A 25129-nucleotide genomic window follows, 5' to 3' on the forward strand; every position below is an offset into this window, starting at 1 on the left:
TGTCTGTGTGTGTTAGTGGTGTGTGTGTTAGTGGTGTGTCTGTGTGTGTTAGTGGTGTGTCGGTGTGTGTTAGTGGTGTGTGTGTGTGTTAGTGGTGTGTCTCTGTGTGTTAGTGGTGTGTCTGTGTGTTAGTGGTGTGTCTGTGTGTGTTAGTGGTGTGTCTGTGTGTGTTAGTGGTGTGTCTTTGTGTGTAAGTGGTGTGTCTGTGTGTGTTAGTGGTGTGTCTGTGTGTGTTAGTGGTGTGTCGGTGTGTGTTAGTGGTGTGTCGGTGTGTGTTAGTGGTGTGTCTGTGTGTTAGTGGTGTGTCGGTGTGTGTTAGTGGTGTGTCTGTGTGTGTTAGTGGTGTGTCTGTGTGTGTTAGGGGTGTGTCTGTGTGTGTTAGGGGTATGTCTGTTTGTGTTAGTGGTGTGTCTGTGTGTGTTAGTGGTGTGTCGGTGTGTGTTAGTGGTGTGTGTGTGTGTTAGTGGTGTGTCTGTGTGTGTTAGTGGTGTGTCAGTGGTGTGTCTGTGTGTGTTAGTGGTGTGTCTTTGTGTGTAAGTGGTGTGTCTGTGTTTGTTAGTGGTGTGTCGGTGTGTGTTAGTGGTGTGTCTGTGTGTGTTAGTGGTGTGTCTGTGTGTGTTAGTGGTGTGTGTGTGTGTTAGTGGTGTGTCTGTGTATGTTAGTGTTGTGTCTGTGTGTGTTAGTGGTGTGTCTGTGTGTGTTAGTGGTGTGTCTGTGTGTGTTAGTGGTGTGTCTGTGTGTGTTAGTTGTATGTGTGTGTTAGTGGTGTGTCTGTGTGTGTTAGTGGTGTGTCTGTGTGTGTTAATGGTGTGTCGGTGTGTGTTAGTGTTGTGTCTGTGTGTGTTAGTTGTATGTGTGTGTTAGTGGTGTGTCTGTGTGTGTTAGTGGTGTGTCTGTGTGTGTTAGTGTTGTGTCTGGGTGTTAGTGGTGTGTCTGTGTGTGTTAGTGGTGTGTCGTGGTGTGTCGGTGTGTGTTAGTGGTGTGTCGGTGTGTGTTAGTGGTGTGTCGGTGTGTGTTAGTGGTGTGTCGGTGTGTGTTAGTGGTGTGTCGGTGTGTGTTAGTGGTGTGTCGGTGTGTGTTAGTGGTGTTTCTGTGTGTGTTAGTGGTGTTTCTGTGTGTGTTAGTGGTGTGTGTGTGTGTTAGTGGTGTGTCGGTGTGTTAGTGGTGTGTCTGTGTGTGTTAGTGGTGTGTCTGTGTGTGTTAGTGGTGTGTCTGTGTGTGTTAGTGGTGTGTGTGTTAGTGGTGTGTCTGTGTGTGTTAGTGGTGTGTCGGTGTGTGTTAGTGGTGTGTGTGTTAGTGGTGTGTCTCTGTGTGTTAGTGGTGTGTCTGTGTGTTAGTGGTGTGTCTGTGTGTGTTAGTGGTGTGTCTGTGTGTGTTAGTGGTGTGTCTTTGTGTGTAAGTGGTGTGTCTGTGTGTGTTAGTGGTGTGTCTGTGTGTGTTAGTGGTGTGTCTGTGTGTGTTAGTGGTGTGTCGGTGTGTGTTAGTGGTGTGTCGGTGTGTGTTAGTGGTGTGTCTGTGTGTTAGTGGTGTGTCGGTGTGTGTTAGTGGTGTGTCTGTGTGTGTTAGTGGTGTGTCTGTGTGTGTTAGGGGTGTGTCTGTGTGTGTTAGGGGTATGTCTGTTTGTGTTAGTGGTGTGTCTGTGTGTGTTAGTGGTGTGTCTGTGTGTGTTAGTGGTGTGTCTGTGTGTTAGTGGTGTGTCGGTGTGTGTTAGTGGTGTGTCTGTGTGTGTTAGTGGTGTGTCTGTGTGTGTTAGGGGTGTGTCTGTGTGTGTTAGGGGTATGTCTGTTTGTGTTAGTGGTGTGTCTGTGTGTGTTAGTGGTGTGTCTGTGTGTGTTAGTGGTGTGTCGGTGTGTTAGTGGTGTGTCTGTGTGTGTTAGTGGTGTGTCTGTGTGTGTTAGTGGTGTGTCTGTGTGTGTTAGTGGTGTGTGTGTTAGTGGTGTGTCTGTGTGTGTTAGTGGTGTGTCGGTGTGTGTTAGTGGTGTGTGTGTGTGTTAGTGGTGTGTCTCTGTGTGTTAGTGGTGTGTCTGTGTGTGTTAGTGGTGTGTCTGTGTGTGTTAGTGGTGCGTCTTTGTCTTTTAGTGGTGCGTCTTTGTGTGTAAGTGGTGCGTCTGTGTGTGTTAGTGGTGCGTCGGTGTGTGTTAGTGGTGTGTCTGTGTGTGTTAGTGGTGTGTCTGTGTGTGTTAGTGGTGTGTCGGTGTGTTAGTGGTGTGTCTGTGTGTGTTAGTGGTGTGTCTGTGTGTTAGTGGTGTTTCTGTGTGTGTTAGTGGTGTGTCTGTGTGTGTTAGTGGTGTGTCTGTGTGTGTTAGTGGTGTGTCTGTGTGTGTTAGTGGTGTTTCTGTGTGTGTTAGTGGTGTGTCTGTGTGTGTTAGTGGTGTGTGTGTTAGTGGTGTGTCTGTGTGTGTTAGTGGTGTTTCTGTGTGTGTTAGTGGTGTGTCTGTGTGTGTTAGTGGTGTGTCTGTGTGTGTTAGTGGTGTGTGTGTTAGTGGTGTGTCTGTGTGTGTTAGTGGTGTGTCTGTGTGTGTTAGTGGTGCGTCTTTGTCTTTTAGTGGTGCGTCTTTGTGTGTAAGTGGTGCGTCTGTGTGTGTTAGTGGTGCGTCGGTGTGTGTTAGTGGTGTGTCTGTGTGTTAGTGGTGTGTGTGTGTGTTAGTGGTGTGTCTGTGTGTGTTAGTGGTGTGTGTGTGTGTTAGTGGTGTGTGTGTGTGTTAGTGGTGTGTCTGTGTGTGTTAGTGGTGTGTGTGTGTGTTAGTGGTGTGTGTGTGTGTTAGTGGTGTGTCTGTGTGTAAGTGGTGTGTCTGTGTGTGTTAGGGGTGTAAAATAGTTAATTCTTTATATCTCTTTACACTTGTGGTGTATTACAGTCATCTCTTTTTAAATGGCATGTGTAGTATAGCTGTCTGTGTTTACGCTTTGTGTCTTGTGTTATTTCAATTACAAAATGCTTGGATTTTTTAGCATCCGAGCTAAAACATCTTCTTGTAGTTTATATTGTATCTATAAAAATGTGTTTTTTTTTACTGCGACACCAAATCTTGTCCTGATTTCTACAGAGAGTGAAGAATAAATCTTTGGAGGACGTTGTTATCCTAAACGTGGACACAAACACACTGGAGAGTCCAAATGATGATCTACACAACCTGCCCAGCGATGTGGTGAGTGCCCACATGTACACAGAGCTTTTATTTCTCACTGCACACACACACACACACACACACACACACACATTTAAAAACCTCGCCTCACCAAACTCGCTTTTCTGTAATTTTCTCATGTTTTTGTGCGGCACACACCCTCTCCGCCTCTTTAACACATTTTTCCTTCTGTGCTTTCCTTTCTCACCCACTCACATGTTTTACTAAACACACACAGAAACTCTGACCAGAGAAACCAACTTTCCATTCTTTTGTCATTAGTGGTGTTTGCAGCGCACGGGTAAATTCTCCACAGCACATTTAAAGGCCAGCTCTCTTCACTGGAAACACGCACCGTGCTCTTGCCTTTATCGCTTTCCTTCTTTATTTCTTTATTTTTGTTATTTTAATCATTATTTCCATAGTGCATGCCTTTTCTGCCCTCCCAGTGGAAAAAAAAAAAAGCGTGCTGGATTTTTCTGAAGACACAGAGACCAATTATCAGTCTCCCACTTTGCAGCCACCTGCCACCGCCTTCTCCTTTTAATTAATGTTGTGCTGACACCGGTCATTGCAACAGGAAACTACATCCACTGTCGGGGTCAGAAATATGTCACATATCCATTCCACTGAGCAATAAAAATTTTTTTCCTTTCTCCTGCCCACTGTGTGTGTGTATAAGTGTGTGTGTGTGTGTGTGTGTGAAGGGGTATTTTAATGGTCATATATGAATCACTGGAGCCCTGCTGCTATCTGTCATAGCTAGAATCCTTACTGTTCCGCAGCGCTGTCTCTGCACCGGCTTTCCATTTGTAAATTAAATTGCAAACTGAGTGTGTCATAAAAAGGACTCTGGCTTTTTGAATTTGACAGAGGAAGCCGAAACAAAATCCCCCTTTGTCTTTATAGTATGATAAATGAAGTGCCAGAACAATGTTTGCTTTGATCCTCTTGCACGATTTTTCACGGACTAATGACGGTGCGTGCACTTTGCAGCATGTTAAATTATCCCATCTGAAATGTAAATGTCACCCGCAATCATATTTTCAACCGCGGCGTTATGTTTTCGCTCTCTCTTCCCGGCTACCGTACATGCGGGGGATATTAAAATTCATAACAAAAGGAATCTGCTCTAATTGAGCGGAGTCTAATGTTGCTTTTGTTCATTTGCTAGGTAAACTGCCTGTCATGTAGTATTTGCTAAAACAAAAGTAATATTATAAATATGATTTGCAACAAAGCAGTGTAGAGTTAATGGTGTCAGATTTAACATTATAATTTTTACTAAATTATTTTAAATATTAATTGATTCTTAAGGTTCTAATTACAAAGAAAATTATGTTTTACCATTAAAAATAAAATGTAAGAAAGTGCTTTTAAAGTTGAGCTTTATATAATTATTGGTCCGATACGCGTTTAACCATGTGGATTCTATTATTAGGCGAGTCTAAACATCGAGCCAGCTCTCAGTCAGGTCAGAGGTGACAGTTGTCCTGAATTACCGGCCCCTTTTCTCCAGACGTGACCCTCCGCTAGGCTCTTTTCTATTCCTGCAGTAATGACCATTTTCCTCAATTTCACACATCATCTTTCACATTTATTGACTATTAGAAATGCTACCATGCCAGACGAGATTCCGTTTAATGCAGACTTACAGATTTACTAATTAAATAACGCTTGTCGCACTCAAAAGAAACGACAACCTTTTGAGAATTATTTTAGACGTTTTAATTAAAAACACAGATTGTAACAGATTATAAAGTCTCTTTAGTCACATGCAGTTCAACACAAAAAGAAAACTGTAGATGAACTACAGTAGATATTCTATTTTTATATTCTATTCTAATATATTATTATAATAAAAATTATTATTACATATTTTTTTGCTTTTTATTTAAGATTAAAAAGGTTTTACAGTGAACACCTTGTTCTTCAAGAACTGACCCGAGATTAAAGTGTATGACATCTAGCAAGAATACAGTCAAGCCGGAAAGTCTGCACACCCCTTTCACTTTCTCCATGTTTTATTACGTTACAGACTCATTCTATAATAGATTGAGTTCTTTTTTTGCCTCAAACATCTACACACAATCGCCAATAATTATGAAGTGAAAACATGGTTTAGAAAATATGCAATTTTATTTTACTAAAAATAATCATTAATTTATTTAGGGTTTACATACACTATATTGCCAAAAGTATTCACTCATCTGCCTTCACACGCATATGAATTTGAGTGACATCCCATTCTTAATCCATAGGGTTTAATATGATGTCGGCCCACCCTTTGCAGCTATAACAGCTTCAACTCTTTTGGGAAGGCTTTCCACAAGGTTTAGGAGTGTGTTTATGGGAATTTTTGACCATTCTTCCAGAAGCGCATTTGTGAGGTCAGACACTGATGTTGGATGAGAAGGCCTGGCTCACAGTCTCTGCTCTAATTCATCCTAAAGGTGTTCTAGTGGGTTGAGGACAGGACTCTGTGCAGGCCAGTCAAGTTCTTCCACACCAAACTCACTCATCCTTGTCTTTATGGACCTTCTTTGAGCACTGGTGCAGTTATATTGGAACAGGAAGGGGCCATCACCCTGAAAAACAACCCCACACCATAACCCCCCCTCCATCAAACTTTACACTTGGCACAATGCAGTTAGACAAGTACTGTTCTCCTGGCAACCGCCAAACCCAGACTTGTCCATCATATTGCCAGAAGGAGAAGCGTAATTCGTCACTCCAGAGAACACGTCTCCACTGCTCTAGAGTCCAGTGGCGGCGTGCTTTACACCACTGCATCTGATGCTTTGCATTGCGTTTGGTGATGTAAGGCTTGGCTGCAGCTGCTCGGCCATGGAAACCCGTTCCATGAAGCTCTCTACACACTGTTCTTGAGCTAATCTGAAGGCCACATGAAGTTTGGAGGTCTGTAGCGACCTTTGCGCAATATGCGCCTCAACATCTGCTGACCCGCTCTGTCATTTTACGCGGCCTACCACTTCTTGACTGAGTTGCTGTCATTCCAAATTGCTTACACTTTGTTACCACTGACAGTTCACTGTGGAATATTTAGTAGTAAGAAAATTTCACGGCTTGACTTGTTGCACAGGTGGCATCATATCACAGTACCACGCTGGAATTTACTGAGCTCCTGAGAGCGACCTATTCTTTCACAAATGTTTGTAGAAGCAGTCTGCATGCTGAGGTGCTTGGTTTTATACACCTGTGGCCATGGAAGTGATTGGAACACCTGAATTCAATTATTTGGATGGGTGAGTAAATACTTTTGGCAATATAGTGTATCTGTACACACCCTTAGCCTAATACTTAGTTGATGCATATTTACTTAGCCTAATACTTAGTTGATGCATATTTGGCAGCAATTACAGCTTCAAGGCATCTTGGGAAAGAAGCTACAAGCTTGGCACACTTGTTTCTGGACATTTTTGCCCATTTCTCTTGGCATATCCTTGCAAGCTCCGTCAGGTTGAATGGGGAGCATTATAATTACACAGCCATTTTCAGCTCCTTCCACAGATGTTTGATTGGATTCAGGTCTGGGCTCTGGCTGGACCACTCAAGGACATTTACAGACTTTCTTCAAAGCCACTCCTTTGTTCTCTTGGCTGTGTGCGCTTCAGGTCGGTTGTGTGCTGTGTGCTGTCTGGATGGTTGATCTTCTGATAGGTTCTCCCATCTCCACAAGGATACGCTGGAGCTCAGTCAGAGTGACCCTCAGGTTCCTGCTCACCTCCAAACGTCTTCCATTTCTGAACAATGGTGGCCACTGTGCTCTTTGGGATCTGTAAAGCTGCAGAAATGTTTCTGTACCCTTCTCCAGATCTATGCCTTGACACAATCCTGTTTCTGAGGTCTGCAGATAATTCCTTTGACCCCATGGCTTGGAGTTTGCTCTGATATGCACTGTCAACTGTGGGACCTTATATAGGCAGGTGTTGGCAATCCCTGATCATGTTCAGTCAATTGAATTTACCACAGGTGGACTCCAATTAAATTGTAGAAACATCTCAAGCAGTATCAGTGAAAACAAAATGCACCTCAGCTCACTTTTGGGTGTGATGTCAAAGGGTGTGCACACATGTGTACATATGATATTTTACATTTAGATTTTTAATAAATTAGCACAAATGTCTAAAAACCTGCTTTCACTGTGTCATTGTGGGCTGTTTTGTGTAGAATTGTGTGACAAATAATAACTCAATCTATTATAGAATGAGTCTGTAATGTAATAAAACATGGAGAAGGTGAAAGGGCTGATTATATATATTTGTTTAATGATGCTAAGTCTGCAGTAAGAAGAAGCTTTTTTTTTTAAAGAACTACCACTTCTTTTCTTTCTTTAGGTATAATTATGGTTTGGTACGGTACGGTTTGGATAAAAAGTGTTTACCTGTGCAGTTATTAAAAATCTAAAAATAGCAAATTAGGAATTCGTTGTCGTCCCAAACAGCTAACAACTGAGCCTGAGTTTTATCTGATCTCATCTTCACAGGTTGCATATCAAGCTAAAGTCAGACGTCTCCATACAGTCGTTTTGATTTTTAATATAAGCAACAGAATCACAATGTACTACGGTTTATTTTGACTTCTTTTTGTTGCTTTTAATATGCTATTGGTTTTTTTTTTGTCGCATAGACGCTGCATATGTGTGTATTTTTACGTGTTTGATCATTTTAGTCTTCAATCATCTGTGACAATTTGAGAATGCACACCCACCCCGTGTTTATTAACGCACTGAATACACGGTAAGAAATGAACTCGAGAGTGGAACAAAAAGGTACGCCTTCCTAGGTCACCTGGTACTGCAAATCTAAATCAAGGTGTTTAATTGGGAACTTGTGCAGAACTTTCAATGTACTGCAGAGTGAAAATAAAAAGAGCAACTTTATAAAACAACATTCCAAACAGTTACATTTTAAGCACTATTTGCATCTCCAATGAGCTAAGTATGCATACTAAAGTTTTCTCTACATCTCAGGTTGTCTCAGACTGGGTCACATCGTGTTTACAGTGTGTCCTGATTCTGCAGCATGCTCACAAACTACCACCCTGTCCAATCCTTGATAAGAAAGTTAGAAGTCTGCCATTTAAAACTTCCAGTCTAAACTGGTCTAGCTGCTAGTTTTTTTCCCCAATTCTCCCCCAATCTAATTTCGCTTCCTCTCTACCAGTGGCGGCTGCTGGTCTTTCAAAGAGGGGAAGCTTATTGTCGGCTTACATCATAAAATTTGTCAATTTATTTATACATAAATTCTGCCCTCCGTTCCTTTTCAAGAAAATGGCCTGAAATGGGTTGCAGTTTGTCTTTCGACTTCACTCGCAAAATCCGCGATGGGACTGAAGCTCCCAGTGATTGTGATGGCGTAGATCTCAAAATAGCTGTCAATCAAAACGGGATTCAGCCTTTCAACTGATCCTCCAATCATCTTGCAGAAGCTCAGCGTCCAGACCCGCCCACAGCTCCATTCACCCCCAGAGACGCTCAGCGTCCGGGGGCGGGACAAAATCGTGGCATTTATCCAATGACCGGCGAGTTTCGAAGCAATGAAAAAAACTTTTCCATGCAGCCCCATTGAAGTGAATAGACGCTCAGCTTCTGCGGGCAAATGCATTGACGCTAAGAGAATAAGTTGCTGACGCTAAGAAAGTTGCTGATTCTGAACGAACTCGTCTTTGAGATGAACGTGTTCTAATGCATTTGTAGTCAATGAAATGTTAACACAACTGTACTTATCTGACCATTTAATTTTTGACATTTTAGGGGAAGCTGAGCTTCCCTTGCAGTTTTAGAGAAATCGCCACTGCTCTCTTCTGATACTGACCTCCACTCCTGACCAAGGAGAGCCGTGACTAACACACGCCCCCTCCGACCTGAGATGTAGAGAAAACTTTAGTATGCATACTTAGCTCATTGGAGATGCAAATAGTGCTTAAAATGTAACTGTTTGGAATGTTGTTTAATAAAGTTGCTCTTTTTATTTTCACTCTGCAGTACATTGAAAGTTCTGCACAAGTTCCCAATTAAATATCTTGATTTAGATTTGCAGTGCCAGGTGTTCCATTCTCGGGTTCATTTCTTACCGTGTATTCAGTGCGTTAATAAACACGGGGTGGGTGTGCATTCTCAAATTGTCACAGATGATTGACTAAAATGATCAAACACGCAAAAATACACACATACACAGCGTCTATGAGACAAAAAACGATAGCATATTAAAAGCAACAAAAAGAAGTCAAAATAAACCGTAGTACATTGTGATTCTGTTGCTTATATTAAAAATCAAAACGACTGTATGGAGACGTCTGACTTTAGCTTGATATGCGACCTGCGAACATGAGATCAGATAAAACTCAGGCTCAGTTGTTAGCTGTTTGGGACGACAACGAATTCCTAATTTGCTATATTTAGATTGTTTTAATAACTGCACAAGTAAACACCTATGCAGACACGTGTGCAGTAGCCGACTGCATCTTTCACCTGCACGAGACAAGTTCATATGGGTCTCAGTCTCACTCATGGAGAGTCACTCACTGATCTCCATTATCCCTTGCTTCTGAGGCGCCATTGATTAGCCAGCAGACCTAATTGTATCAGTTATGAGGAATCCCCTCCGGCATCCAACCCTGGCAAACAAGCCAGTTTTTGTTCGTGTAGATGCCCTGCCTGGCACCTTATATATATATACATATATACATATATACATATATATATATATATACAGTTAAGGTCAAAATTATTAGCCCCCTAGGAAATTTTGAATATTTCCCTAAAATACTGCCCAATGTTTGCAATATTCATAAAATTTCATATAGTAAATCATTCATCAATGATATGGCCCCATTTTGGTACACTTTAGAATGTAAAATAAATATTCAAGATTTCTTTATGAAAAATCTGGTGAAAACTGAGATGGTCAAAATTATTAGCCCCCATGTGATTTTGTGCTTTCAAAACAAATGAACTGGGTTTGAAACCACACCTGAGCAGTCAAATAGGTTTGAAAACACACCTGAGCAATCAATTAGCACTGAACCTTATTTAAGTAAACCCAAGAAGCAGAGTTAGTATCATTTGACTGCTTGAATGAAAGGGATACTCAAGGGTTGCTCAATAATCTTTGTAAGAAGCAATATCATCATGCCAAAAAGCAAAGAAATCAGTCTGGACCTCAGACAGAAGACAGTGGACCTTCATCTTCAGGGGGAAGGATATACTGCCATTTCCAAGCGTTTCATGGTTTCTAGAACAGCTGTGCGTTGCATCATCGCAAAGCACAAAGAAACAAAGTCTGTTAAAAATAAACCTGTCCGTGGTCGAAAACACAAGATTTCCAAAACTTTGCAGCAAAAAATAATCAGAGATGTCAACAAGAATCCCCGGACCTCTGCAAAGATGATTGTTGCCGAGTTGGCTTCCTCTGGACTTGATGTTTCATGCAAGACTGTTGTGTGGGCTCTTCATCGTGGTGGACTTCGTGGTCATCGTCCAAGAAAAACCCCGTTGCTCTCACAGCGGCACACCAAAGCCCGACTGAACTTTGCCAGAGACAATCTGAAACATAAGGGTAAGTTTTGGAAGTCTGTCCTTTGGTCTGATGAAACCAAACTTGAGCTGTTTGGGCATATGGATGCTGCTTTTGTTTGCGTAGGAAGGGCGAGGCCTTCAACCCTAAAAATACTGTCCCCACAGTGAAGCATGCTGGTGGAAGCATAATGCTGTGGGGCTGTTTTGCTGCTTCAGGGACAGGAAACCTTGTTCGGGTGCATGGGACCATGAAAAAAGAGGATTATGTGGATATTTTGAAGAATAACATCAAGACATCTGCTGCCTAGGGTCTAGGGTTAGGTCGTCGCTGGGTCTTCCAACAAGACAATGACCCGAAGCATACATCAAAGTTAGTCAAAAACTTTTTGAAAGACACCAAAATCAAGGTTCTGGAGTGGCCCTCTCAGAGCTCTGATTTCAATCCGATCGAGAATCTGTGGAGGGAGCTTAAGGTTCGGGTCCATGCTCGGAGACCAAGCAATTTGCATGATCTTGAACAATTTGCCAAGGAAGAATGGGCTAAAATCCCTCAGGAGACATGTGCCAACTTGGTTAGAAATTATCAGAAGAGGTTGTTGTCAGTTTTGGATCAGAAAGGCTACACTATTGACTATTAGTTGTTAGAGGGCTAATAATTTTGACCATTGCATTTTTTGCTTTTTTCTTGTTTCAGTTCAGCAAACCAATAAAAATGTTCATTTGACCTTATGCAGATGTTGTCTTTGTTCTTGTGGACGCACACAAACTATAAACACTTAAGGTTATGGCCCATGTCATTGGAAGGATAAAGGTTTTATTTGATTTCATAAGGGGGGCTAATAATTTTGACCTTAACTGTGTATATATATATATATATATATATATATATATATATATATATATATATATATATATATATATATATATATATATTCAATGGATTAAACTATTATATATCTAAAAATAAAAAACCTAAATTTTTTACACTTTTCAAATTACTGCTTTCTGTTTTTCTGCCCATTTTTAAATTAAGTGTGTATTTAAAAAAGTGTATACTTGCAGTGACAATTGTATTTATAGTATATATTGTATATACTGTGTTATATACTTTTTTGTACACATTCATTACCACAATATTTCAGTAAATTTTAGTCACTTTTCATCACTCACTCTGTAAATATATGCCTATCACATACACTGCACAATCAGCAATATCTGTTTACTACTACTACATACACAGACTAGGCATAACATTATGACCACTGACAGGTGAAGGGAATCACGGCACCTGTTAGTGGGTGGGATATATAGGCAGCAAGTGAACATTTTATCCTCAAAGTTGATGTTTTAGAAGCAGGAAAATGGGCAAGCATAATGATTTGAGCGAGTTTGACAAGGGCCAAATTGTGATGGCTAGATGATGATGGCTACCACCTACCTAAGCATTGTTGCAGTCCATGTACACCCTTACATGGAAACGGTATTCCCTGATGGCTGTGCGCCCTGCCACAAAGCAAAAATGGTTCAGGAATGGTTTGAGTAGCACAACGACGAGTTTGAGGTGTTGATTTGGCTTCCAAATTCCCCACATCTCAATCCAATTGAGCATCTATGGGATATGCTGGACAAACAAGTGGCCATGGAGGCCTCACCTCACAACTCATATGAGTTAAAGGATCTGCTTCCTTCAGGGGTCTAGTGGAGTCCATGCCTCGACGGGTCAGGGCTGTTTTGGCAGCAAAAGGGGGACCAACACAATATTACGAAGGTGGTCATAATGTTATGCCTGATCGGTGTATGTCTCCTCAGCTTCATTTATTTTGGTAACATACTGTATGTACTGTATATGATCTCTCTCTTACTCTGCACAATGTAGTCGAATCTATTGTAATCTAATCTACTCTAAAACAGCTATGAATCTTAAGGTGCCTTTAAAAAGCTTGTCATTTACCCATAAAAAGATTTAGTGATCAGCTTATGATGCATTATTAATAGCACATGTACCATCTGATTAATTCAACATTGTTTTGTTTTTTCTTTTCGAAACACAGAGAAGTTTTATTAATCCCAGTGGCGTCTATAAATCATCATAGCTCGTCTTATCTGTCTCTTACACCGCTCGCACTTTTATACAGCCGTGTTGCTAAAATTTTGATAGAAAGCTTGGCATTTAATCAATCTACATTAAAAAGAAATGAAAAGATTTTACATGTATGAGATTTTGCCACCGGCTTTTATTAAACTCTTGATTATTGTATTGTTCTGGCTGAGACGTTAGCTCCCTTTTTCTTCTGTTAGAGCGTTTGTTCTGTGTGTATCCATGCACACGAGTATGGGTGCGCGTGTGTGCCTGTGAGCGTATGTGTGTGTGTGTGTGCTCGCACATCAAAAGAATGAAGCCGATTTTCATAAGTTTTCCTTTTTCTTTGTAGTTCTTTTAATTGCGTCCCCATGGCTTTGTACTCATGGACAGAATCCTTAGCAAACACCTTCCTCCATCAAACCCTGCAACCACTGACTTAATTAATTAAAAAAAAATATTCAGCAAATCTTTAATAGACTAATACTATTGAAGTAATGCTGAGCTGTAATAAATGTATTGATTGTTCATTAAAAAAATATTTAATTATTGTTTTTTAATATCAAATGATTGTCATTTTAGTAATTCTAGGATTTGTTTTGTAAAATAAAATTAATAAGATGTTTACATTTTATTCAGTATATTACCATTATATTATTTTATAATCATTACACTCAAATTTTAAATAGTAATTTTAAATAATAACATTTAATAATGTAAATAATTACATAATAAATTCAATAATTTAAATAATATGTTATTAATTAGTTAATTGTACATTGGTGCATTTCAGCATGTATGTTGTGTCTTAATTTGTCAAAATTTGTAGTATGATTATATTATTTAGAAATCATTTAGGGGTATTTAAACACTAAGTTAGAGCGTCTATGGTGTAACTAGTAACACTACAGACATTTCTTTGGGGTTACTGTAAGAGCTAGTATACATGTGTATATATATATATATATATATACAGTGTATCACAAAAGTGAGTACACCCCTTACATTTCTGCAGATATTTAAGTATATCTTTTCATGGGACAACACTGACAAAATGACACTTTGACACAACGAAAAGTAGTCTGTGTGCAGCTTATATAACAGTGTAAATTTATTCTTCCCTCAAAATAACTCAATATACAGCCATTAATGTCTAAACCACCGGCAACAAAAGTGAGTACACCCCTTAGTGAAAGTTCCTGAAGTGTCAATATTTTGTGTGGCCACCATTATTTCCCAGAACTGCCATAACTCTCCTGGGCATGGAGTTTACCAGAGCTTCACAGGTTGCCACTGGAATGCTTTTCCACTCCTCTATGACGACATCACGGAGCTGGCGGATATTCGAGACTTTGCGCTCCTCCACCTTCCGCTTGAGGATGCCCCAAAGATGTTCTATTGGGTTTAGGTCTGGAGACATGCTTGGCCAGTCCATCACCTTTACCCTCAGCCTCTTCAATAAAGCAGTGGTCGTCTTAGAGGTGTGTTTGGGGTCATTATCATGCTGGAACACTGCCCTGCGACCCAGTTTCCGGAGGGAGGGGATCATGCTCTGCTTCAGTATTTCACAGTACATATTGGAGTTCATGTGTCCCTCAATGAAATGTAACTCCCCAACACCTGCTGCACTCATGCAGCCCCAGACCATGGCATTCCCACCACCATGCTTGACTGTAGGCATGACACACTTATCTTTGTACTCCTCACCTGATTGCCGCCACACATGCTTGAGACCATCTGAACCAAACAAATTAATCTTGGTCTCATCAGACCATAGGACATGGTTCCAGTAATCCATGTCCTTTGTTGACATGTCTTCAGCAAACTGTTTGCGGGCTTTCTTGTGTAGAGACTTCAGAAGAGGCTTCCTTCTGGGGTGACAGCCATGCAGACCAATTTGATGTAGTGTGCGGCGTATGGTCTGAGCACTGACAGGCTGACCGCCCACCTTTTCAATCTCTGCAGCAATGCTGACAGCACTCCTGTGCCTATCTTTCAAAGACAGCAGTTGGATGTGACGCTGAGCACGTGCACTCAGCTTCTTTGGACGACCAACGCGAGGTCTGTTCTGAGTGGACCCTGCTCTTTTAAAACGCTGGATGATCTTGGCCACTGTGCTGCAGCTCAGTTTCAGGGTGTTGGCAATCTTCTTGTAGCCTTGGCCATCTTCATGTAGCGCAACAATTCGTCTTTTAAGATCCTCAGAGAGTTCTTTGCCCTGAGGTGCCATGTTGGAACTTTCAGTGACCAGTATGAGAGAGTGTGAGAGCTGTACTACTAAATTGAACACACCTGCTCCCTATGCACACCTGAGACCTAGTAACACTAACGAGTCACATGACATTTTGGAGGAAAAATGACAAGCAGTGCTCAATTTGGACATTTAGGGGTGTAGTCTCTTAGGGGTGTACTCACTTTTGTTGCCGGTGGTTTAGACATTAATGGCTGTATATTGAGTTATTTTGAGGGAAGAATAAATTTACACTGTTATATAAGCTGCACACAGACTACTTTTCATTGTGTCAAAGTGTCGTTTTGTCAGTGTTGTCCCATGAAAAGATATACTTAAATATCTGCAGAAATGTGAGGGGTGTACTCACTTTTGTGATACACTGTATATATGCACACACACCGATCAGCCATAACATTAAAACCACCTCCTTGTTTCTACACTCACTGTCCATTTTATCAGCTCCACTTACCATATAGAAGCACTTTGTAATTCTACAATTACTGAATGTAGTCCATCTGTTTCTCTGCATGCTTTGTTAGCCCTCCATGCTGTTCTTCAATGGTCAGGACCCCCACAGGACCACCACAGAGCAGGTATTATTTAGGTGGTGGATCATACTCAGCTCTGCAGTGACACTGACATGGTGGTGGTGTGTTAGTGTGTGTTGTGCTGGTATGAGTGGATCAGTTTTTAAATGAGTGGATGGAGTTTTTAAATATCATGTCCACTCACTATCCACTCTATCAGACACACCTACCTAGTTGGTCCACCTTGTAGATGTTAAGTCAGAGATGATCGCTCATCTATTGCTGCTGTTTGAGTCGGTCATCTTCTAGACCTTCATCAGTGGTCACAGGACGCTGCCCACGGGGTGCTGTTGGCTGGATATTTTTGGTTGGTGGACTATTCTCAGTCCAGCAGTGACAGTGAGGTGTTTAAAAACTCCATCAGCATTGCTGTGTCTTATCCACTCATACCAGCACAACACACACTAACACACCAGTGTCACTGCAGTGCTGAGAATGATCCACCACCTAAATAATATCTACTCTTTAGTGGTCCTGTGGGGGTCCTTACCATTGAAGAACAGCATAAAAAGGGACTAACAAAGCATGCAGAGAAACAGATGGACTACAGTCAGTAATATAAGTCATAATACAGCACTTGGGTGCAGCAGTAAAGTTCTGCTGGGATCCAAAGTTCAAATCTTTACTGGTGCTATCGGCTGGTCGGGCATCTACATACAGACGTGATTGGGGGGTCACCAATGCCTCGCAGTGGATTGGCATCCTGTCTAATGTGTTGTACTGCATTGTTGCCAGTGATTTCGGGGAAGCTAGACCCAATCTGACTCTGACCTGGATAAAGCATTGGTAAAACAAGATGAAAATGAAAAAGTCATAATAATTGGAACACTGTAAGGCTGGAGATAGTAGCTGTGTATATGCTGAGTGAAAAAATATTTATGTTAACCGCTCACAAATCACTTGGCAGTGTTTCAAAATTCAGTGTGGGATTCCCTGTTAGTCACGCTGTGCACTAGGCCATTCATGTTTGAAAAAGTGCAGCGTGGTAAATCGCTGTGTAAGGATGCATGTATGACTAGCACATCAACAAAAACTTTAGTGAGTGAAAGAGTCTTCATCTTTATATTTTTACAACCTCACTCACTGTTGTCATATAATCTAAACAAGCCAGCCATCTCTGTATATATATATATATATATATATACAGTATATATATATATATATATATATATATATATACAGATCAGCCGTAACATTAAAACCACCTCCTTATTTCTACACACATTGTCCATTTTATCAGCTCCACTTACCATATAGAAGCACTTTGTAGTTCTACAATTACTGACTGTAGTCCATCTGTTTCTCTGCATGCTTTGTTAGCCCCCTTATATGCTGTTCTTCAATGGTCAGGACTCTCCCAGGACCACTACAGAGTAGGTATTATTTGGGTGGTGGGTCATTCGCTGCACTGCATTAACACTGACATCCACCAACCATAAACATCCAGCCAACAGTCCTGTGACCACTGATGAAGGTCTAGAAGATGACCAACTCAAACAGCAAAAATAGATGAGCGATCGTCTCTGACTTTACATCTACAAGGTGGACCAACTAGGTAGGAGTGTCTGATAGAGTGGACAGTGAGTGGACACGGTATTTAAAAACTCCAGCAGCGCTGCTGTGTCTGATCCACTCATGCCAGCACAACACACACTAACACACCACCACCATGTCATTGTCACTGCATTGCTGGGAATCATCCACCAACCAAATAATACCTGCTCTATGGTGGTCCTGTGGGGGTCCTGACCATTACAGAACAGGGTAAAAGCAGGCTAAAAAGGTACAGTATGTACAGAAACAGCTGGACTACAGTCAGTAATTGCAGGACTTCAAAGTGCTTCTATATGGTAAGTGGAGCTGATAAAATGGACAGTGAGTGTAGAAACAAGGAGGTGGTTTTAATGTTATGGCTGATCAGTGTATATATATATATATATATATATATACAGTGTATCACAAAAGTGAGTACACCCCTCACATTTCTGCAAATATTTTATTATATCTTTTCATGGGACAACACTATAGAAATAAAACTTGGATATAACTTAGAGTAGTCAGTGTACAGCTTGTATAGCAGTGTAGATTTACTGTCTTCTGAAAATAACTCAACACACAGCCATTAATGTCTAAATGGCTGACAACATAAGTGAGTACACCCCACAGTGAACATGTCCAAATTGTGCCCAAAGTGTCAATATTTTGTGTGACCACCATTATTATCCAGCACTGCCTTAACCCTCCTGGGCATGGAATTCACCAGAGCTGCACAGGTTGCTACTGGAATCCTCTTCCACTCCTCCATGATGACATCACGGAGCTGGTGGATGTTAGACACCTTGAACTCCTGCACCTTCCACTTGAGGATGCGCCACAGGTGCTCAATTGGGTTTAGTCCATCACCTTTACCTTCAGCTTCCTCAGCAAGGCAGTTGTCATCTTGGAGGTTGTGTTTGGGGTCGTTATCCTGTTGGAAAACTGCCATGAGGCCCAGTTTTCAAAGGGAGGGGATCATGCTCTGTTTCAGAATGTCACAGTACATGTTGGAATTCATGTTTCCCTCAATGAACTGCAGCTCCCCAGTGCCAGCAACACTCATGCAGCCCAAGACCATGATGCTACCACCACCATGCTTGACTGTAGGCAAGATACAGTTGTCTTGGTACTTCTCACCAGGGCGCCGCCACACATGCTGGACACCATCTGAGCCAAACAAGTTTATCTTGGTCTCGTCAGACCACAGGGCATTCCAATAATCCATGTTCTTGGACTGCTTGTCTTCAGCAAACTGTTTGCTGGCTTTCTTGTGCGTCAGCTTCCTTCTGGGATGACGACCATGCAGACCGAGTTGATGCAGTGTGCGGCGTATGGTCTGAGCACTGACAGGCTGACCTCCCACGTCTTCAACCTCTGCAGCAATGCTGGCAGCACTCGTGTCTATTTTTTAAAGCAAACCTCTGGATTTGACGCCAAACACGTGGACTCAACTTCTTTGGTCGACCCTGGCGAAGCCTGTTCCGAGTGGAACCTGTCCTGGAAAACCGCTGTATGACCTTGGCCACCATGCTGTAGCTCAGTTTTAGGGTGTTAGCAATCTTCTTATAGCCCAGGCCATCTTTGTGGAGAGCAACAATTCTATTTCTCACATTCTATTTCTCTCCTCAGAGAGTTCTTTGCCATGAGGTGCCATGTTGAATATCCAGTGGCCAGTATGAGAGAATTGTACCCAAAACACCAAATTTAACAGCCCTGCTCCCCATTTACACCTGGGACCTTGACACATGACACCAGGGAGGGACAACGACACATTTGGGCACAATTTGGACATGTTCACTGTGGGGTGTACTCACTTATGTTGCCAGCTATTTAGACATTAATGGCTGTGTGTTGAGTTATTTTCAGAAGACAGTAAATCTACACTGCTATACAAGCTCTAAGTTATATCCAAGTTTCATGTCTATAGTGTTGTCCCATGAAAAGATATAATGAAATATTTGCAGAAATGTGAGGGGTGTACTCACTTTTGTGATACACTGTGTATATATATATATATATATATATATATATATATATAATGTGCAGTAAGAGGAAGGCTTTTCGTTGAAAATGGGTTACAAGTCTAAAACAGGGAATAGCTAAAGGGCCTGTGCTAGAGGATCTTAGTGTGTGGTTGGGCCGGTAAGGGTAAAGGACTTTGCCAAGGTAGGAAGGGGCGAGACCATGAAGAGCTTTTTGTATTTGATATGGGTGGCTTTTGCAAGCCAGTGCAGCTGGTGGAGGATGGGAGTGATGTGGGCAGACTGTTTAGTATATTGAGGACTTGAAAATAAACGAAATTGGGTGAGAGTTAGAGAAATGTAAAACAAACTTCAGGAAATATTATGTGCTTGTCGTTTTAGAAAATACATATAAGACCGAATACATGTGAGACCAAAGGCTTATTTTCAGTGGAGCTGCGTACAGCATATTATGTACATAAAGAATAGAATTACATAGAATAGAGTACAACAGACATTGATTTAGTGAATGTGGTATTGTCTTGTCCATGCCCGCTTTAATTACATTACATAATCATGTTGAGAATAGGCAGCTCATCGCTAATACATGCAGTGTGTGTACTGCAGCGGTGTTGCTGGCTGTCTAAAAGCAGCCCATCACTGAGGGAAGGCTCATGACAGCATCTTTTGCTTAAAAAAAAAAAAAAAAAAAGAAAAAAAAAAAAGACAGTGATGCACCTGCTAATTATCATCTCCAGCTGGTGAGTTAAATGGAGATCTGTTTTGCAGGCCACCTTTGACCCGGTGCTCTTTACACCGCGCACTTCAAACCCTGTTGGGAAGTCAGCGCCGCAGAGTTTAATGAGACGCCATGTTTGCAGCGCTTTCATCCCGAACTATCCTCCCTTGATGTGAATTGAAAAGATCACAGCTACAGGGAAAAGACCTATACCGGAAAGGCCTCTGTGCATAGATTAAGAATATCATAACTCAGCACCCCCTCTTCTTCTCTCCCCCTCCTTATTATTTTTTTTTTTTACCCACCCCCTGCAATACCGGCGCTCGTAATTGGACCCAGTGGGGGACTCTCCCTTTGATCAGATCATAGGCTGAGAGACTTTACACTAAAAAATGTCACTTCCAAATAGGTTGATCACCTGTAGAGCTAACCTTCCGTCTGACGCCCCCTCCTGCTCGTCTCGTTAGCTATACTCAAAGTATAATAGTTAATTAGTCCGACTGATCTGTTGCTGAGATCGTATGCCTGATAAAGTGCATGTGCCACTATCCAAAGACCTGCTATTTATTTAAAGATATTGCTTTTAAAAACAAAGAAAACATGATAAAGGTGTGATGTAGAGGTCCAATTATTGCTAGTAAATGCTCACATTGGTTACAGCATTGGAGTGATGAATTGTAATGATATCCTTGATTTATTAATTATTGATATTGAAGTTTTTGTCAGTACTGTCAAAATACATGTTTTTTTTTGTACAACCCCAAATCAGAAAAAGTTGGGACAGCATGGAAAATGCAAATAATAAAAAAAACACAGTTTCTTACATTTACTTTGACTGTTATTTCATTGCAGACAGGATGAACCTGAGATATTTCATATTTTTATTTCATTTATTAATAAACATCCATTTCTTAATTTCAGGCCTGACACATTCCAAAAAAAGTTGGGACAGTAAAGCATTTACCACTTTGTAATGTTGCCATTGACAAAGGTTTGCCAAAGTAATCCCTCACCCATGTGGTTATATCAGCTATTGTTGAGTGGCGGTTCTTGATGCAGTGCCATCTAAGGGATTGAAGATCACAGACGTTTCGCTTCAGCTTGTGCCTTTGACCTTTACGCAATGAAATTCCTTCTGATTCCTTGAATGGTTTAATGATATTATGCACTGTAGAGGGAGAAATATGCAAATCCCTTCCAATATTTCTTTAAGGTTCAATGTTTTTAAACATTTCAATCATTTTCTCACACATTTGTTGACAAACTGGATCCTCTGATCCTCTTTGCTCATCAAACACTCAGCCTTTCCTGGATGCTGCTTTTGTACCAAACCATGATTACAATCACCTGTTTGGAATCACATCATTATTTAGTTTTTTCACCGCATTACTAGCCCTAAATTGCCCCCGTCCCAACTTTTTTGGTATTGTGTTGCAGGCCTGAAATGCAGGAATGGATGTATATTAACAAATGAAATGAAGTTGAGCAGACAAAACATGAAATATCTTGGGTTCAAACTGTCTGCAGTCAAATAAAAGTCAAAGTAAATGTAAGGAACACTGCATTTTTATTTTACTTGCATTTTCCATACTGTCCTAACTTTTTCTGATTTGGGGTACACTCCCAGTTAGTGTTTTGACACACTATTTAGTGTACAGTTATATGCAAACATTTGTGTGCCTCAGACAAGACTGTGAATATTGTGTTGAATTAAAAAAATGACCAGAGACGGCATAACAAAGGAAAGAATAAAATTAAATGTCACAAATGTGTTTTCTTGCTTTTCAGTAGAGTAAAATAAAAAGAAAATTTGAAACTAATATATTGTTCAAAGACTTAACTTTCACTCAAATTGTGATTATATCATTTTTAATACAGATTAGTACATCACTAAAAGAATACAGTGGTATCTTGTAACTCAACGTCCCCTAAACTCAAAATCTTTAAAACTCAGCAGCCTACGTCGAGAAATTTGTACCCTTAAACTCAACATGTTCAGTTTTTTTTTTTTAAATATATATTTAATTTAAAATGAACAATAGACAGCCACTTTGTTCAGCGCTCGGCTTGAGCGGTGCAGTAAAATTTCATCAAAGTGTGAATATGAGACGAATCCGTATTTGTGTGGAATAACCGTCAGATTCACTCTGAAAGCTCCATATGTATCTGTGTTTACCTGGATTTTCCTCACTGTTTCACTTTTAAACTTGTGTTACAGCTCAAGGTTCTGAGTAATTGTAAGAATCAGTTTGGTTTTTTTGAGAGAGAGTCTAAAATGCTTATCCTTAAAAAGCAGATCAAGATCAAGCATCTCCATGATTAAGAAGCATAAGGAAACAAAAAAGAAGTAAAGCTAAAGTGCAGATTTTGTTGTATTTTTTTTGTTTTTTAACTGTTTGTCAATTCTATTTCAGTGTTTGTATATTATATTTGGGTTATTTTCAGTGTATACATGTCAAAAACAACTCCATTATTTTACATTAGCCTATAAAACATATGCAGTTCCATGGGACCACAGAACGCATTAACAGGTTTCCCATACATCCTTATGGGAAAAATATCTTAAAACTCAACACCTTTTAAACTCAATGCCACTCCCACAACCAGCTGACGTTGAGTTTCAAGGTATTACTGTACAATAAAATTCTTCTTCTGCGTATCCCAGCTTGTTTGGCAGCTGGGGTCAGAGCGAGGGGTCAGACATTGTATGGCAGCCCAGGAGCCAAAAGGGTTAAGGGCCTTGCTGAAGAGCCCAACAGTGGCTGCATGGGTGAGCCAGGATTTTAACTCTCAACCTTTTCGATTAATAGCTCAAAGCTCTACCCATATTTTATGACTAAAACATCACAACGTTATAATGTGACTGGGTGGCACAGTGGATAACACTGTCGCCTCACAGCAAAAAGATCCTGGGTTGATTTCCTGGTGAAGCAGTCTTGTGTTACCAGTAACTACCTGTCCTGTCATGAATGTAACCAAAGTGTGTAAAATATGACGTTACAGTCCTAATAAAATAAATAATAAATAGATATATAATATGACTGATATACACTGATCAGCTATAACAATTAAACCACCTCCTTGTTTCGACACTCACTGTCCATTTTATCAGCTCCACTTACCACATAGAAGCACTTTGTAGTTCTACAATTACTGACTGTAGTCCATCTGTTTCTCTGCATGCTTTGTTAGCCCCCCTTTCACGCTGTTCTTTGATGGTCAGGACTCTTCCAGGACCACTACAGAGCAGGTATTATTTAGGTGGTGGGTCATTCTCAGCACTGCAGTGACACTAACATGGTGTTGGTGTGTTAGTGTGTGTTGTGCTGGCATGAGTGGATAAGACACAGCAGCACTGATGTAGTTTTTAAACACCTCACTGTCACTGCTGGACTGAGAATAGTCCACCAACCAAAAAATATCCAGCCAACAGCGCCCCGCGGAAAGCGTCCTGTGACCACTGATGACGGTCTAGAAGATGACCAACTCAAACAGCAGCAATATATGAGCGATCGTCTCTGACTTTACATCTACAAGGTGGACCAACTAGGTAGGTGTGTCTGATAGAGTGGACAGTGGAGCTGCAGTGTCTGATCCACTCATACCAGCACAACACACACTAACACACCACCACCATGTCATTGTCACTGCAGTGCTGATAATGACCCACCGCCCAAAAAATACCTACTCTGTGGTGGTCCTGTGGGGGTCCTGATCTTTAAATAACGGGGTGAAAGCAGGCAAAAAAAAAGCATGCAGAGAAACAGATGAACTACAGTCAGTAATTGTAGAACTACAAAGTGCTCCTATATGGTACGTGGAGCTGATAAAATGGACAGTGAGTGTAGAAACGAGGTGGTTTTAATGTTATGGCGGCTCAGTGTATATCTTAAACAGCAAGTATGAATGGGAGGAGAGTCTAGGCTTTAATATACTAACTTGTACATCTATGGTTATGAGCTGAGTGTAGATCTGCATATTCATTTTGTTGAAATAATTTTGACTGATGTAAGTAAAGCAGTAAACTATATCGTATCGTGTCCTTGAAATCAGTCAATTTAACTCCACATGTCAAGGTTCTTTTATGGAGGGGGGAATTGTGGTAACGACAAAGATGACGCTTTGTCAAAAATGTTTTTGCCTTCATCTTTATTTAAACAAACAAACAAAAAAGCTCCACCCTTCTTACACCCTGCCTTTACATCAATTAACAGAGCAGCAGGTGCTCTCAACAGCATGAGGGGAGTGAAGAGGCTCTCTTTTCTTTCCTTTCCTAACCTCTTTTTCTTTTCTTTCTTTTTTGCTGTGTGTGTGTGTGTGTGTGTGTGTGTGTGTGTGTGTGTGTGTGTGTGTGTGTGTGTGTGTGTGTGTGTGTGTGTGTGTGTGTGTGTGTGTGTGTGTGTGTGTGTGTGTGTGTGTGTGTGTGTGTGTGTGTGTGTGTGTGTGAGAGAGAGAGTAAAGGGGGGTGGGGAGGGTCACCTGCAAATGTGACACTTCACACTTTGAATGGTTTTGCCTGTTCCTCCACCAATTTCAGAGGTGCTAATTTAACACTCTCTTCTTCTCTCTCCTCTTTCTTTCTCCCTCAGGTCTCGAGTCTGAAGAGCAAGCTGAAGAATCAGTCGACCGCCACGGGGACAGGAGTGGCTCGGGCCTTCCTCCACTCTCAAGCTGCTCTGTTCGGCTCCTACAGAGACGCTCTGAGATACAAACCAGTAAGATTCTTTCCTGCCTGGTCAGCTTTTACTTTCCTTATGACTGATTATTGAAGTTGGTGGGGATGCAAATTTTGCCAGTTTGTTTCAATCGATAACCTAGCATCTCATTAAAATATTAAATGCATCACAGATTGCATATAAATACGACCTAATAATTTACTTAATGAACTGAGCGTGCCTGTAAAGTAATAGAACAGCAGCTTTAACTTAAACACTGTAAACTAGTTCTGTTATGAATGGGGATTTTAAACAAAGTCCCATTTAAACAGCTAATTTAAAGGGCCAATTAAACATGCTAATCAAAAAATAGAGAAGATGTCGGTATCTTAAAGCTCGTCCTTATACTATCAGTTTATTTATGATAAGATGACGAGCAGAGTTCCTTATACTGGCACAGGATGTAAAAAATCCACATTTGTTTATAAAAATAATACGTTTACATTTGCAGCATTTATCAGACGCTTTTATCCAAAGTGACTTACAGTACTTTGACAGTATTCAATCTAAGCAACTGCGGGTTAAGGGCCTTGCTCAAGGGCCCAACAGTGGCAACCTGGCAGTGATGGGGCTCAAACCAGCAACCTTTTGATTACTAGTCCAGTATCTT

At 40.9% G+C, this 25129-nt stretch overlaps 1 protein-coding gene across 1 annotated transcript in view; it reads left to right on the forward strand.

Moving 5' to 3' along the window:
• Positions 1-25129, forward strand: part of dennd1b (DENN/MADD domain containing 1B) — a 270151-nt gene that overhangs the window by 197212 nt on the left and 47810 nt on the right. The window contains exons 12-13 of the mRNA XM_063013088.1: positions 3048-3149; positions 24394-24519. Coding sequence (XP_062869158.1) covers positions 3048-3149; positions 24394-24519 — 228 coding nt within the window. The remainder of the gene's footprint in view (positions 1-3047; positions 3150-24393; positions 24520-25129) is intronic.

Source organism: Trichomycterus rosablanca, chromosome 17 (genome assembly GCF_030014385.1).
Source record: "Trichomycterus rosablanca isolate fTriRos1 chromosome 17, fTriRos1.hap1, whole genome shotgun sequence".
Classification (NCBI taxonomy): domain Eukaryota; kingdom Metazoa; phylum Chordata; class Actinopteri; order Siluriformes; family Trichomycteridae; genus Trichomycterus; species Trichomycterus rosablanca.